Source organism: Crinia signifera, chromosome 3 (assembly GCF_055691185.1).
Source record: "Crinia signifera chromosome 3, ASM5569118v1, whole genome shotgun sequence".
In the NCBI taxonomy this organism is placed as follows: Eukaryota; Metazoa; Chordata; class Amphibia; order Anura; family Myobatrachidae; genus Crinia; species Crinia signifera.
The window spans coordinates 5,243,251-5,259,297 of record NC_139219.1 but is presented as its reverse complement, the minus strand read 5'-3'; the positions used below and the strand labels follow the sequence as shown (position 1 = coordinate 5,259,297).

Genomic DNA, 16,047 nt, shown 5'->3' with positions numbered 1-16,047 from the left:
CTGGCAACTAGCCTGCATCCTGTGGGAAAGAGAGTTAAACCCCTAGCAACAAGTAAGAAACCCCTGACAACAGACGTCAGAAACTTTTTTGGCAGGGGACACCAAATTTATAGTTATGCTCCTGTCCCGGGCAACCTCCCCCAACTCCTACCTGCTGTCATTGCCATACAGTACCAGCCTTGCCATGTTCCAATTATATATATATACCCACCCCTTACACGAGGTCTACTATACATGATAAACACCCCTAGTTCTCCTTACAGCCAACAGTGCCTCCAAGTACACAACTATCAAATATCCAACTCATTTTCCCAAATTACCTTATGACATTCCTGGCTCTTGTTGGCGGTGCCCTCTTCAGCGCAGTCGCAGAGCAGGCACACATCCGCAGCTGACGGGTCAGCTTCAAACCGCCGGTAAAAGTTATCCTTGCAGACGTCGCAGTTTCTCCCTAGAAGAGACGGAATATAAAAGTTTGGAAACGTATTAAAATGATGCGTAAGAGCAGTAGGGAGGCGCGTTCCTCCGAGAGAAGGATCATTTCCAGAACGTCCATTCTAAAGCACCTTTCCTCTCTACCTGCCAATGTAGTGATCCGCAGCATATGAAGCTATGAACCTGTTTCAAACAGTGTTTTACCTCATTAAACTTCCATCTGCTGGAGAGCCCAAACCGGCGTCTCTGGCCTGCAAATGTCGCACGTGCGCAGCTTTACAGCCCAAAACCTCACCACTAAAATATTACAGAAATGTCACTTTCTACAAAAAATAAATAAATAAAAAAACACCAGAATTAGATCATTACTAAAAACAAAGGAAAAACAAACGTAACGAAATGTTCCAAAAACTGGACGAATTATAAGGAAGAGTTGCAATTAGTCGGCACACTAGGTAAATTAACTCCCTAATGTTCCTTTATGATCCAACCTATTTCCATGACTTTGATATTTGCAATTGCGATTGTCTATGTTACGGAGCTGCTGATGTCGTCAAGAGAAGCTGCCTCACAGGATTGAAAGGACACGCCCACCTGAGTCACTATTCACAATTGCGCACACATTCGCAGCCTTTACGCAAAAATCAGAAACATTGGAGCTAAAAGTTGGTCTGTGGCCTAGACACAGCACTAGTGCCATGAGCTCGCAGCCATCAGCCCATCCCCCTAAATCGTTTGTGACACGCCTTCATTTTCCCAACCATTCCCCACAAACACTTGGTTACAGGGCCGATAAGAGAAGGGGCCCGGAACACTGATATCTCTGCGGTCCCCCCAACACCGAATGAGGATTGTTATTACATTGCATATTTTATGTATTTTTTTTTATTATTAGAAATAAACAGCTAATTAATTTTTACAATGCAATATAATAGGAAAGGGCAGATGGGAGGGCACTGCATTGTGCGTTGTGTGGTTTGGTGTGTTGTGTGATGTCACTAAACTCATTAGTGTGGGTAGCCAGACAGGTGATTAGGCAGCCATGTTTACAGACCCTTAATCCCTCAAAGCCTTGGGGCCCCTCAACTGGTCAGGGCCCGGTACGAGTGTCCCCTTTGACCCCCCCTGTCTCCTGCCCGGGATGCAGTTACCATCCTGGCGGTCGGGATCCCGGCGTTCAGAATCCCGACGCCGGAATCCCGACTGCCGAAATGCTGACACTTTCTCCCTCCGTGGGTGTCCACCACACCCCTGGAGGGAGAATAAATTAGTGTGCCGAGCGTAGCGAGGCACCGGGCCCGCTGCGTGGCGAGCGCAGCGAGCCCGCAAGGGGGGGCGATCCACGTCCCCCCCCTTGTCGGTATTTTGGCTGTCAGGATTCCGGCGTCGGGATTCTGAACGCCGGGATCCCGAATGCCGGGATTCAATACTGAATCCAGAATCTGGTTAACGCCTCCAAGTGGTCACTTTTCAATCACTTCTCTGTGAAATCCTCATTGCGAGCGAAATCACAGCGGCCCCTTTTTGCATGCACAGTGTAAACACATGCGCATTCTGCTGATAATCGATCCATTGCACGATAATCGGCCATTGTGTACATAAACGAGCCCTTATGGGATTGATCCAATTAATTGCGGAGGGTGCGAGGTACTGATTTATTTATTTATTATTTATTTATTTACAGGTTCTTATATAGCGCAGCAGATTCCGTTGCGCTTTACAATAGTAGACAGTGATAAAACAAACTGGGTAACAACATACAGACTTGGAGGTAGGAGGGCCCTGCTGCAAGCTTACAATCTATAGGGATATAGGGGGAAACACAAGGACAGGCACCAGTAATACCATAGCAGTCCCACCAAGTTACAAGTCCAGAAAGGTAGCTATATAATACATAAGTGCCTCAGAGGGTTATGCATGTAGAACTTAAACATTATAGGCTTGCCTGAAGAGGTGAGTTTTCAGGGAACGCTTTAATGTTTGGAGGCTATTGGAGAGTCTTATTGTGCGTGGAAGGGCATTCCATAGGATGGGAGCAGCCCGATGAAAGTCCTGTAATAGTGAATGGGAGCTGGTGATCCGTGCAGAAGAGAGACGCAGATCTTGTGCAGAGCGGAGTGGTCGAGATGGGAGATATTTTGTGATAAGTAGAGAGATATATGCTGGTGCAGTATGGTTAATAGCTTTATAAGTTAGTAGAAGTGTTTTGTATTGAATACGGTAAGATACAGGTAACCAATGGAGGGACTGGCAGAGCGGATCAGCAGATGATGAGCGTCTTGCAAGGAAGATCAGCCTAGCAGCAGCATTTAAAATGGATTGTAGTGGTGAGAGTCTGTTCTTGGGAAGACCAGTCAGGAGACTATTGCAATAATCAATGCGGGATATAATGAGTGCATGTATAAGAGATTTAGTACTGTCTTGTGTGAGATACGGTCGTATTTTGGATATGTTCTTTAGATGCATGTAACATGATTTGGAGACAGATTGAATGTGGGGAAGAAAGGACAGGTCAGAGTCGAGGATGACCCCTAAGCAACGAGCTTGTGGGGTAGGGTAGATGGTCGAGTTGTCAACAGTGATGGAGATATCAGGATGGTAACTGTTCTTAGTTGGCGAGAATATAAGTAATTCTGTTTTTGAAATATTGAGTTTGAGTTGGCGGGAAGACATCCAAGATGAGATGGCAGAGAGACATTCTGAAACTCGGCCCAAAACCACTGGTGACAAGTCTGGGGTTGATAGATAGATTTGAGTATCATCCGCATATAAGTGATACTGAAATCCGAAAGAGCTTATTAGTTTGCCAAGAGAGGAAGTATAGATGGAGAACAGCAGAGGACCTAAGACTGAGCCTTGCGGAACTCCGACTGACAGAGGTAGTGAAGAGGAAGTAGAGTCAGAGAAGCGAACGCCGGCAACGGTACATTATTTTGCACCCTGGTTTCAGCCCAGATTCATACAAAACATGAACAAAGATACAAGAAAACTATAAAATTGTTCTCCACTTCGCACACACCCCATGGCCTGGTGAAAGCAGAGGAGGTGAGGTTGGAATATTACAATCCCAATCCTTCACATACACAGTTCTTCCACAGGTTCCATCACTCACATTCACATAATTTGAAGTACATTCCATCAGAACTTACACGCCCCACCTGGGCAACCCACACAATTTCTGGCTGATTTTTTGCCTGGCTCCCTCACTCCCTTACCTCTGACATCTCTACTATCATCATGGGTGACTTCAACATTGCTATTGATAGCCCAAAATCTGCTGCTCATGCCTCCAAACTACTCTCTCTAACCTCCTCTCTCGGCCTCTCCCAATGGACTGACTCTTCTACTCATCGGGAGGGCCACTGCCTTGATCTGGTATTCACTAAGCTGTGCTCAGTGTCTGAATTCACCAATTCTCCTTTCCCTCTCTCAGATCACAACCTCATCTCCTGCATGCTGTCCTCTAGTACTTCTAACTCAAAAACACAGAAATCCTTTAATCCACCTCAAGCCCGCAGAAATATTAATGATATTAATTTTCAAGTACTCTCCTCCTCACTGCAACAACAGCTTGCTCCTATTTCTGCATTCACTACTCCTGAGATGGCGGTATCACACCTAAACCTAACCCTCAAAACAGCCCTGGATGAAGTGGCTCCAGTTACCCACCACACTCCACGTAGGCCTAGACGCCAACCGTGGCACTCTAAATTAACGAGACACCTACAAAATATCTCACGCAAAGCTGAGCGTAAATGGCGTAAATCTCACAGTCCAATGGATTTCTTTACATATAAGAATATCTACCAGTACTATAGTTATGCCCTGGAAACTGCCAAACAAACATATTTCCAAACTCTCATTTCTGCTCAAGCTTCTAACCCAAAACGTATTTTTAATACATTTAAATCCCTTCTCAACCCTCCCTCACCCAAGCCACCAACCACTATCAATGCACAAGATCTTGCTTCCTACTTCAGGGATAAGATCAGAGATGAATTGGTATGCTCCAACTCAGTTGGTGATATGCTCAATTCCATACCTGAGCCCTCTAATGCATTTACTTCATTTGATCCCACTTTTCTCTTCCTCCCACTCTACTACCTCTCCTCTTGACCCTATACCCTCGCAAATAAGTAAATCTCTGTCTCCTGTGCTCATTCCAATCCTAACTAAAATCTGTAACCTCTCTTTCTCTACTGGTGTTTTTCCTTTATTGTTCAAACATCCAGTTATTACTCCGATTCTGAAAAAAATGAATTCGGTACTCTTTACCTAGAAGGGCGCCCACGATTTTGATTGTGGGCATCGTTAGTAAAAAAAAATCGCGATGCCCGCGATTTCCCATAGGGAACAATGTTAAATTTCCCAATTGACCCGATTTTCCTGTTCAATGTCTCAATTGACCCGATTTTCCATAGGAAACAATGTTAAATGGCCCACAGAGGCCAAATAGGCACCCTGAAGTGTGAAATGCCCCCCACAATTGTTAACGCCACCCCACGATCAACGTGAACCCGAAGCGTGGCGAGCGCAGCGAGCCCGCGAGGGGCGGCGGTACGCGTCCTATGACCTTTTCATACCCCCACTATCCACGTCGGCGTGGAGTTGAGAATAGAAAGTGTGGCAAGCGCAGCGAGCCACCGAGCCCGAAGCGTGGCGAGCGGACGCGGACAGCTGTGAATCCCGCGAGGGGACGCGTATACCTGTGAAGGTTCCGCGTCCCCTCGCTGCGCTCGCCACCCTTTGGGCTCGGTGGCTCGCCGCCGCTCGCCACGCTTCGGGTTCACGTTGATCGTGGGGTGGCGTTAACAATTGTGGGGGCCATTTCACACTTCAGGGTGCCTATTTGGCATCTGTGGGCCATTTAACATTGTTTCCTATGGAAAATCGGGTCAATTGAGACATTGAACAGGAAAATCGGGTCAATTGGGAGATTTAACATTGTTCCCTATGGGAAATCGCGGGCATCGCGTCGGTCGCATCGCATGTGATTTTTTAGTGCATGCGATGCCCGCGATGGGTGCCCTTCTAGGTAAAGAGTACCCTGAATTCTTACCCAAGCTCTCTCTCAAACTACCGTCCCATCTCTCAACTTCCATGCACCCCAAAACTACTTGAAATACTTGCCTACACTCGCTTCACACACTTTCTTAACTTGCACAACTTATTGGACCCGCTTCAGTCAGGCTTTCATGCCCAACACTCCACATAGACAGCACTGACTAAAGTTGTGAATGATCTGGTCACTGCTAAGTCTAAAGGCCACACTTCACTAGTAATTCTTCTAGATCTCTCTGCTGCTTTTGACACTGTTGACCACACACTTCTCATACAAACACTACAATCCATAGGTCTTAAAGACACAGCCCTCTCTTGGTTCTCATCCTACCTATCTAACCACTGCTTTAGTGTTCGTTTCTCTGGTTCTACCTCCTCTTCGCTACCTCTTTCAGTTGGAGACCTCAGGGTTCAGTTCTAGGTCCCCTGCTTTACTCAATCTTTACCTCATCTCTTGGCAAACTAATCAGCTCCTTTAGATTTCAGTATCATCTGTATGCGGATGATACTCAACTCTACCTATCCTCCCCGGACCTGTCCCCATCTGTATTGAGCCGTGTCTCTGATTGCCTTTCTGCTGTTTCATCCTGGATGTCATTTTGCCACCACAAACTTAATATTTCAAAAACAGAATTAATTATATTTCCACCAATAAATAGTAGTTACCAACCTGATATCTCTATTGCTGTTGAGAATATGACAATCACTCCTACCTCTCAAGCTCACTGCCTAGGTGTTATCCTTGACTCTCAACTTTCCTTTGTACCCACATTCAATTTGTCTCAAAATCATGCCACATGCACCTAAAAAAAAAATATTCAATATTCGCCCTTACCTTACACAAGACACTGCAAAAACTGTAATCCTTGCTCTCATTGGGGGTTATTTTTGTTCACTCTTTCTGACAAATTCCTTCTTAGATGGACAAAACCATGTGCACTGCAGGTGGGGCAGATGTAAAATGTGCAGAGAGAATTAGATTTGGGTGGGGTTTTACTTCAAAGTGAGATCTATATTGCAGTGAAAAAATAGAGCAGTCAGTATTTACCCTGCACAGAAACAAAATAACTCACCCAAATCTAATTCTCTCTGCACATGTTACATCTGCCCAACCTGCAGTGCATATGGTTTTGTCCATCTAAGAAGAATTTTGTCAGAAAGAGTGAACTAGAATAAGGCCCATTACCTCACGCATTGACTATTGCAATAGTCTCCTTATTGGCCTTCCCCAATACAGACTCTCACCACTACAGTCCATCATGAATGCAGCTGCAAGGCTAATCTTCCTAGCCGGACGTTCATCATCTGCAAAGCTACTCTGTCAGTCACTTTATTGGTTACCTGTATTCTACCGTACTCAATACAAAGTTATTTTACTTACACACAAAGCCATAAACCAAACTACACCAATATACAAATCTTCTCTTATCTCAAAATATCATCCAACACGACCTCTACGCTCCTCCCAAGATCTGCGTGTCTCATCCACACTCAATACTCACTCCCATTCCCGACTGCAGGACTTTCTTCGGGCTGCACCCACTCTGTGGAATGCCCTCCCAAGCACAATAAGACTCTCCTCCAGTCTCCAAACCTATAAGCGTTCCCTGAAAACTCATCTCTTCAGACAAGCTTATCAAATTCCAGAACCAGTCACAGAACCTTCATTCTGGTGGAATCGATGCAATAAAGAATACAGTATATAATCAAAACCTAGTTCTCTATAGATTGTAAGCTTGCGAGCAGGGCCCTCCTACATTTTGACTGTCTGTAAATACCCTGTTTGTTGTACCACTGTCTCCTTTTGTAAAGCGCAATGGAATCTGCTGCGCTATATAAGAAACTGTTAATTAATAATAATAATAATAATAATAATAATAATAATAATAATAATGTCTGACAACACGAACTAGAGACAAATTGATCAAAGCGCTTTTTTCACAAGTCATAAATGGGAATTTGTTCCAATGTCAGAACTGGTATGTAAGGGAAGATTCCGTACCATTCATACAAAAAATAATTTATTTTTAATGTATAACATATATATATATTTACATATAGTCTAGTTAGTGTTGTCAGACATTATGGATATTTTATATTTTTCTTGTATCTTTGTTCATTTCCTTTACCTCACCCCCGTATTTCTCCTATGGACCTCGGTATAGTCTTTGTGTATTATTAAAGGAGTATTGTAAAATTGTCAGAACAATTTTTTTGAAGTCCTATTAATTATGTAAGGTTTCATGTTTGTACTTATTTTTATATTTTTGTACTTATGATGTTTTGTAAACTTTGTAGAACAACCCCTGATGAAGTTACATGTTGACGAGACGCGTTGGGTTTCCTCCTATGTGAAAATAATCCAGATCTGTAAAGAAGTGTCGCAAATATCATAACAAAGCATTGGCTGTAAAGTGAAAATGTTATCATCTTTTAACCCCTTCACGACAATTGACGTATATATACGTCATGGCCGGGAAGTACTTCCCGACCGTTGACGTATATATACGTCATGGCTTAAAACTGTCACTGCGTCTAGAGACGCAGTGACAGAGGGACGATGTCTGCTGTCCCTGACAGCAGACATGTCCCTGCATGCCCAGGGGGGGCTGCGATGCCGCCCCCCCGTCGCCGATCGCTGTGATTGGCTGTTCAGTGTGAACAGCCATTCACAGCGTTTTCCTGTGTCACCGGCGAATAACGTTCGCCGGTGACACGGGATCGGAGGTGATTGGTGCTGTAAAGTACAGCACCAATCACCGCGGGGTGTAAGGGTGACACTGGTGTCACCCCACCTCACCCCGCCCGCCCCCAAAGGCCGTGATTGGTCCGTCGGACCGACGGACCAATCACAGCCGTGGAGGGGGGTTTAAACTAACGGTGACTGCACTGCAGACGCCATTCCGGTCTGGAAAAGCGTGCAGTGCGGTCACCGTGCCCCACCTGCCGCCTATACTGACCAGAACCCTTACCTGATCATTGATCATTGATATTGTGACATTTTGTGACATCCTGTGCTGCATCTTGTGCTGCATCTTGTGCTGCTGCGATTTATTAGATAGATAGAGAGTTAGAGAGAGTTAGAGAGAGAGAGATAGAGAGAGATAGAGAGAGATAGAGAGGCCTAGTGCTATATTTTGTGCTGCTGCAGTGTGATAGAGCTATAGATAGAGAGAGATAGAGAGAGAGAGATAGAGAGAGAGATAGTGACAGATTGTGCTATATATTTTTTATATAACTGAAAGAGATAGAGAGAGATAGAGAGAGATAGAGAGGCCTAGTGCTATATTTTGTGCTGCTGCAGTGTGATAGAGAGAGATAGAGAGAGAGAGATAGAGAGAGAGATAGTGACAGATTGTGCTATATATTTTTTATATAACTGAAAGAGATAGAGAGAGATAGAGAGAGATAGAGAGGCCTAGTGCTATATTTTGTGCTGCTGCAGTGTGATAGAGCTATAGATAGATAGAGAGAGATAGAGAGAGAGAGATAGAGAGATAGTGACAGATTGTGCTATATATTTTTTATATAACTGCTGCAGTGTCATAGAGTGATAGATAGTGAGAGATAGAGAGAGATAGTGATAGAGTGCTAAATTTTGTGTCGGCTGCCCCCGCCTTTTTGTGCTGATCACTATATCTGAGGTGATCAGCAACTTTTTGGGGGTACAGAGGTTTTTTTTTTTTATATATACCTGTCAGTACCACCAAAGGTTGTGCACCTGCTGCCCCTCACTGGTAATCAGTGTCGCATCACTGATCACCTTTTTTTATTTTTTGTGAGTGCTGTGGGGTCTTTTTTACATTTTTTTTTTACACACACTGTGATTTTGTGTGTGTCCTGTGGCCACTGTGCACTGATCAGTGACGTACATCACTGATCAGCTTTTTCGGCACAGGGTTGATCTATTTTTTTTTTTTTTTGATCAAATTCCTGTTGCCTTTGAGCGCTGTTCAGTGACGGACGTTACTGACCAACATCTGTGCTCAATTTTTGGCGCAGGACCTTTTTTTTTTTTTTTAACCCCTTCCATTTTTTTTTTTTTTAACCCCTTCCATTTTTTTTTTTTTTAACCCCTTCCATTTTTTTTTTTTTGAACCCTTCAATTTTTTTTTTTTTGTATTTTTTTTTTCTGCACTACATACACAATACACACTACATACCCCCTGGGTTGAAATAAAGTTTGTACCCCCCCCTACACTATACACGTGTTGAAACATTTCACTACCAGTAACACAAAAATATAAATGGCATCCCAAATGTCATCCCAAATGTCGTCCCAGTCATCCAGGAGAATGTATTCGGTGGAGGAGGCATATGCCATGCTTGCATCTGACTCTGACACAGCCAGTGAGGCAAGCGGGGAATTTGAAGGATTTGTCTTAAGCTCCTCTTCCTCCTCTGATGATGAGGGACCCCCTCAAAGACGCCCCCGTAGAGCAGCTGAGACCCCCCCCCCAATAATTGATCTCGTATGGACCCCACCACCAGACAATTTTGAGCCCCAGGTTCCTGAGTTTTTGGCCATCCCAGGAATCCAATTTGATTCAACAGGTCTCAGAGAAATTGACTTTTTCAAATTATTTTTCTCTGATGATTTTATAAATTTAATGGTGGACCAAACTAATTTATATGCCCAGCAGTTTATTGCTCAAAACCCCACGTCATCATTTGCTAGGTGGACCCCTGTAGATGCAGTAGAGATGATGACGTTTTGGGGTCTGGTGTTACATATGGGCATAGTAAAAAAGCCACAAATTAGGCAATATTGGAGTACAGATGTTCTGTACAGCACCCCATTTCACCGTATGGCCATGCCCCGGGCTCGTTTTGAGGCAATCCATAAATTTATACATTACACCGATAATGCACAGTGCCCACCCAGAGATGATCCCACCTTTGACAGGCTATTCAAAGTCAGGCCGGTCATTGATCATTTCAGTGCCAAATTTGCAGAGCTATACATCCCTGATAAATGTATTAGTATCGACGAGTCCCTTATACATTTTAAAGGAAGGGTTAAATTCCGCCAGTACCTTCCCAGTAAGAGGGCAAGGTATGGCATAAAAATGTATAAGCTGTGTGAAAGCACCACAGGGTACACCCACAAGTTTAGGGTATATGAAGGGAAGGATTCAAGAATTGAACCACCAGAATGCCCCCCCTCCCTCGTAGGTGTTAGTGGAAAAATTGTCTGGGATTTAATGCACCCCTTCCTGGATAAGGGTTATCACCTCTATGTGGATAACTTTTACACCAGCATCCCCCTGTTTAAGGCCCTTGGTTCAAGAGGTACAGCAGCTTGCGGTACTGTGCGCAAGAACCAAAGAGGCCTCCCCAAAACGCACATTGCCCAAGTAATGAGAAGGGGTGAAAGCAGGGGAATATGCACCGAAAATATGTTGTTGGTCAAATATAAGGACAAGAGGGATGTCCTTATACTGACAACAATTCATGGAGACAGTACCACCTCCATCCCTGTACGAGGTACCAGTACCCACACCTCCAAACCAAATTGTATCCTAGATTACAATAAGTACATGGGCGGAGTGGATCTTTCAGATCAGGTACTAAAGCCGTACAGTGCCCTGCGGAAAACAAATATCTGGTACAAGAAGCTGGCCGTGTATATCATCCAGATGGCACTGTATAACGCTTACGTGCTATTCCGTTCTACCGGCCAGAGGGGGACATTTATGCACTTTCAAGAGGAAGTCATAAAGAGCCTAACATTTGGGAATCAGCAGGCAGAGGGCCCCAGTACTTCTAGTACTGGCCCCCGTATTGTACCAGGGCAGCATTTTCCCAACGAAATCCCCTCCACTGCAAGAAAGGGCAGGACACAAAAAAGGTGCAAAGTTTGTTATAAAAAGGGAATAAGAAAGGAAACTATTTTCCACTGTGAAACTTGCCCCGACAAACCCGGCCTATGTATAAAGGAGTGCTTTAAAATATACCACACATCTATGGATTATTAGGTTCATCATTTCACCGTGCTTCGGGGGTCTTGCTAATGCCACATAGCACCCACCATTCATTCCACCAGAATCTGAGCTGCAAAATCCAAAAATCACTCCTTCCCTTCTGAGTCCTGCCATGCACCCAACTGGTATTTTTTGGTCACATGTGAGGCATTGCCGTACTCTGGAGAAATGGGGGCACAGATTTTGGGGTGCTTTGTCTCCTTCATTCCTTGTGAAAATGAAAAATTTTGAGCCAGAAGTACATTTTTGTGTAAAAAAATGTATTTTTTTCATTTTCACTGCCCAGTTGTACCAAAATTGATGAAACCCCTGGGGGTTTGAAATGTACACTATACCCCTAGATGAATTCCCTGAGGGGTGTAGTTTGCAAAATGGGGTGACTTGTGGGGGGGTTCCACTGTATTGGTAATGCAACATAGCACCCACCATTCATTCCACCAAAATCTTTGCTGCAAAATCCAAAAATCACTCCTTCCCTTCTGAGTCCTGCCATGCACCCAACTGGAATTTTTTGGTCACATGTGAGGCATTGCCGTACTCTGGAGAAATGGGGGCACAGATTTTGGGGTGCTTTGTCTCCTTCATTCCTTGTGAAAATGAAAAATTTTGAGCCAGAAGTACATTTTTGTGTAAAAAAATGTATTTTTTTCATTTTCACTGCCCAGTTGTACCAAAATTGATGAAACCCCTGGGGGTTTGAAATGTACACTATACCCCTAGATGAATTCCCTGAGGGGTGTAGTTTGCAAAATGGGGTGACTTGTGGGGGGGTTCCACTGTATTGGTAATGCAACATAGCACCCACCATTCATTCCACCAAAATCTGTGCTCCAAAATCCAAAAATCACTCCTTCCCTTCTGAGTCCTGCCATGCACCCAACTGGTATTTTTTGGTCACATGTGAGGCATTGCCGTACTCGGGAGAAATTGGGGCACAGATTTTGGGGTGCTTTGTCTCCTTCATTCCTTGTGAAAATGAAAAATTTTGAGCCAGAACTGCATGTTTGTGTAAAAAAATGTAATTTTCCATTTTCACATCCCAGTTGTACCAAAATTGGTGAAACCCCTGGGGGTTTGAAATGTACACTATACCCCTAGATGAATTCCCTGAGGGGTGTAGTTTGCAAAATGGGGTCACTTGTGGGGGGGTTCCACTGTATTGGTGCTTGGGGGGTCTTGCTAATGCGACATAGCACCCACCAAAAAAACACCAGAATCTGAGCTGCAAAATCTAAAAATCACTCCTTCCCTTCTAAGTCCTGCCATGCACCCAACTGGTATTTTTTGGTCACATGTGAGGCATTGCCGTACTCGGGAGAAATTGGGGCACAGATTTTGGGGTGCATTGTCTCCTTCATTCCTTGTGAAAATGAAAAATTTTGAGCCAGAACTGCATGTTTGTGTAAAAAAATGTAATTTTCCATTTTCACATCCCAGTTGTACCAAAATTGGTGAAACCCCTGGGGGTTTGAAATGTACACTATACCCCTAGATGAATTCCCTGAGGGGTGTACTTTGCAAAATGGGGTGACTTGTGGGGGGGTTCCACTGTATTGGTGCTTGGGGGGTCTTGCTAATGCGACATAGCACCCACCAAAAAACCACCAGAATCTGAGCTGCAAAATCTAAAAATCACTCCTTCCCTTCTAAGTCCTGCCATGCACCCAACTGGTATTTTTTGGTCACATGTGAGGCATTGCCGTACTCTGGAGAAATTGGGGCACAGATTTTGGGGTGCATTGTCTCCTTCATTCCTTGTGAAAATGAAAAATTTTGAGCCAGAACTGCATGTTTGTGTAAAAAAATGTAATTTTCCATTTTCACATCCCAGTTGTACCAAAATTGGTGAAACCCCTGGGGGTTTGAAATGTACACTATACCCCTAGATGAATTCCCTGAGGGGTGTACTTTGCAAAATGGGGTGACTTGTGGGGGGGTTCCACTGTATTGGTGCTTTGGGAGTCTTGCTAATGCAACATAGCACCCACCATTCATTCCACCAAAATCTTTGCTGCAAAATCCAAAAATCACTCCTTCCCTTCTGAGTCCTGCCATGCACCCAACTGGTATTTTTTGGTCACATGTGAGGCATTGCCGTACTCGGGAGAAATTGGGGCACAGATTTTGGGGTGCATTGTCTCCTTCATTCCTTGTGAAAATGAAAAATTTTGAGCCAGAACTGCATGTTTGTGTAAAAAAATGTAATTTTCCATTTTCACATCCCAGTTGTACCAAAATTGGTGAAACCCCTGGGGGTTTGAAATGTACACTATACCCCTAGATGAATTCCCTGAGGGGTGTACTTTGCAAAATGGGGTGACTTGTGGGGGGGTTCCACTGTATTGGTGCTTTGGGAGTCTTGCTAATGCAACATAGCACCCACCATTCATTCCACCAAAATCTTTGCTGCAAAATCCAAAAATCACTCCTTCCCTTCTGAGTCCTGCCATGCACCCAACTGGTATTTTTTGGTCACATGTGAGGCATTGCCGTACTCGGGAGAAATTGGGGCACAGATTTTGGGGTGCATTGTCTCCTTCATTCCTTGTGAAAATGAAAAATTTTGAGCCAGAACTGCATGTTTGTGTAAAAAAATGTAATTTTCCATTTTCACATCCCAGTTGTACCAAAATTGGTGAAACCCCTGGGGGTTTGAAATGTACACTATACCCCTAGATGAATTCCCTGAGGGGTGTACTTTGCAAAATGGGGTGACTTGTGGGGGGGTTCCACTGTATTGGTGCTTTGGGAGTCTTGCTAATGCAACATAGCACCCACCATTCATTCCACCGAAATCTTTGCTGCAAAATCCAAAAATCACTCCTTCCCTTCTGAGTCCTGCCATGCACCCAACTGGTATTTTTTGGTCACATGTGAGGCATTGCCGTACTCAGGAGAAATTGGGGCACAGATTTTGGGGTGCTTTGTCTCCTTCATTCCTTGTGAAAATGAAAAATTTTGAGCCAGAACTGCATGTTTGTGTAAAAAAATGTAATTTTCCATTTTCACATCCCAGTTGTACCAAAATTGGTGAAACCCCTGGGGGTTTGAAATGTACACTATACCCCTAGATGAATTCCCTGAGGGGTGTACTTTGCAAAATGGGGTGACTTGTGGGGGGGTTCCACTGTATTGGTGCAACATAGCACCCACCATTCATTCCACCAAAATCTGTGCTGCAAAATCCAAAAATCACTCCTTCCCTTCTGAGTCCTGCCATGCACCCAACTGGTATTTTTTGGTCACATGTGAGGCATTGCCGTACTCGGGAGAAATTGGGGCACAGATTTTGGGGTGCTTTGTCTCCTTCATTCCTTGTGAAAATGAAAAATTTTGAGCCAGAACTGCATGTTTGTGTAAAAAAATGTAATTTTTCATTTTCACATCCCAGTTGTACCAAAATTGGTGAAACCCCTGGGGGTTTGAAATGTACACTATACCCCTAGATGAATTCCCTGAGGGGTGTAGATTGCAAAATGGGGTGACTTGTGGGGGAGGTTCCTAACTTTTAGCACTTATGGTGCCTAGAAACCTACATGGTGCCTAAAAAAAAATCTCATAAAAAGGAGGCTCCAAAATCAAGTAGGTGCTCCTTCTATTATGAAGCCTGTGGTTTGGTCAACGTGCACACTAGGGCCACATATAGGATATTTTTGAAAACAAAAGAATTGGGGGAATCAATTTTTAGTCACATTTCTCTAGTAAAATCTACTGTATTCGTTAGAAAAATGTATTAAAATTGAAACTCTGCAAAAAAAAAGAAATTTTGAAATTTCACCTACACTTTGTTTTAATTCCTGTGAAACACCTAAAGGGTTAACAAACTTCCAAAATGCTGTTTTGAATACTGTGAGGGGTGCAGTTTTTGAAATGGCATCATTTATGGGGGTGTCTCACATACAAGTCCCTCAAAGTCACATCAGAACTGAACTGGTCCCTAAAAAAATCAGTGTTTGAAATTTTCATGAAAATTTGAGAATTTGCTATTCATATTGTAAGCCTCCTAGTGTCCAAAAAAATTAAAAGGAAGTTGAAATAATGATGGAAACATAAAGTAGACATATGGTCTATGTTAGTTATTAACTATTTTGAGTGGTATGATTATTTGTCTCACAAGCAGAAAATTTAACATTTTGCAAATTGCAAAATTTTCCATTTTTTCACGATATTTTGGTATTTTTCACAAAAAAACACAGACTGTATCGACGAAAATTTACCACTAACTTGAAGTACAATGTGTCACGAGAAAACAATCTCAAAATCACTGGGATAAGTAAAAGCAAAAAAAAGTTATCCCCACTTAAGTGAGACATGTCAGATTTGAAAAAAAGGGCTCTGTCATGAAGGCACAAACTGGCTCTGTCATGAAGGGGTTAAAAACCTTTTATGAAAATAAATATTTTCAAGGACTTTTTAATTATTGTTGATGACCCTAGAACAGGGATGGGGAACCTTCGGCCCTCCAGCTGTTGTTGAACTACAAATCCCAGCATGCCATTCTACAGTTTTGCTATTTGTTCATGCTAAAACTGTTGCAGGACATGCTGGGATGTGTAGTTCGACAACA

The 16,047-nt window shown here is 43.5% G+C and overlaps 1 protein-coding gene across 8 annotated transcripts in view; it reads right to left on the bottom strand.

Annotated features, from left to right (window-relative positions):
- The window catches only part of USH2A (usherin), a 739,769-nt gene that overhangs the window by 639,211 nt on the left and 84,511 nt on the right, over positions 1–16,047 (bottom strand). For all 8 annotated transcript variants that reach the window (XM_083175163.1, XM_083175160.1, XM_083175162.1 and 5 more), the window contains exon 10: positions 321–451. In XM_083175163.1, coding sequence (XP_083031289.1) covers positions 321–451 — 131 coding nt within the window. The remainder of the gene's footprint in view (positions 1–320; positions 452–16,047) is intronic.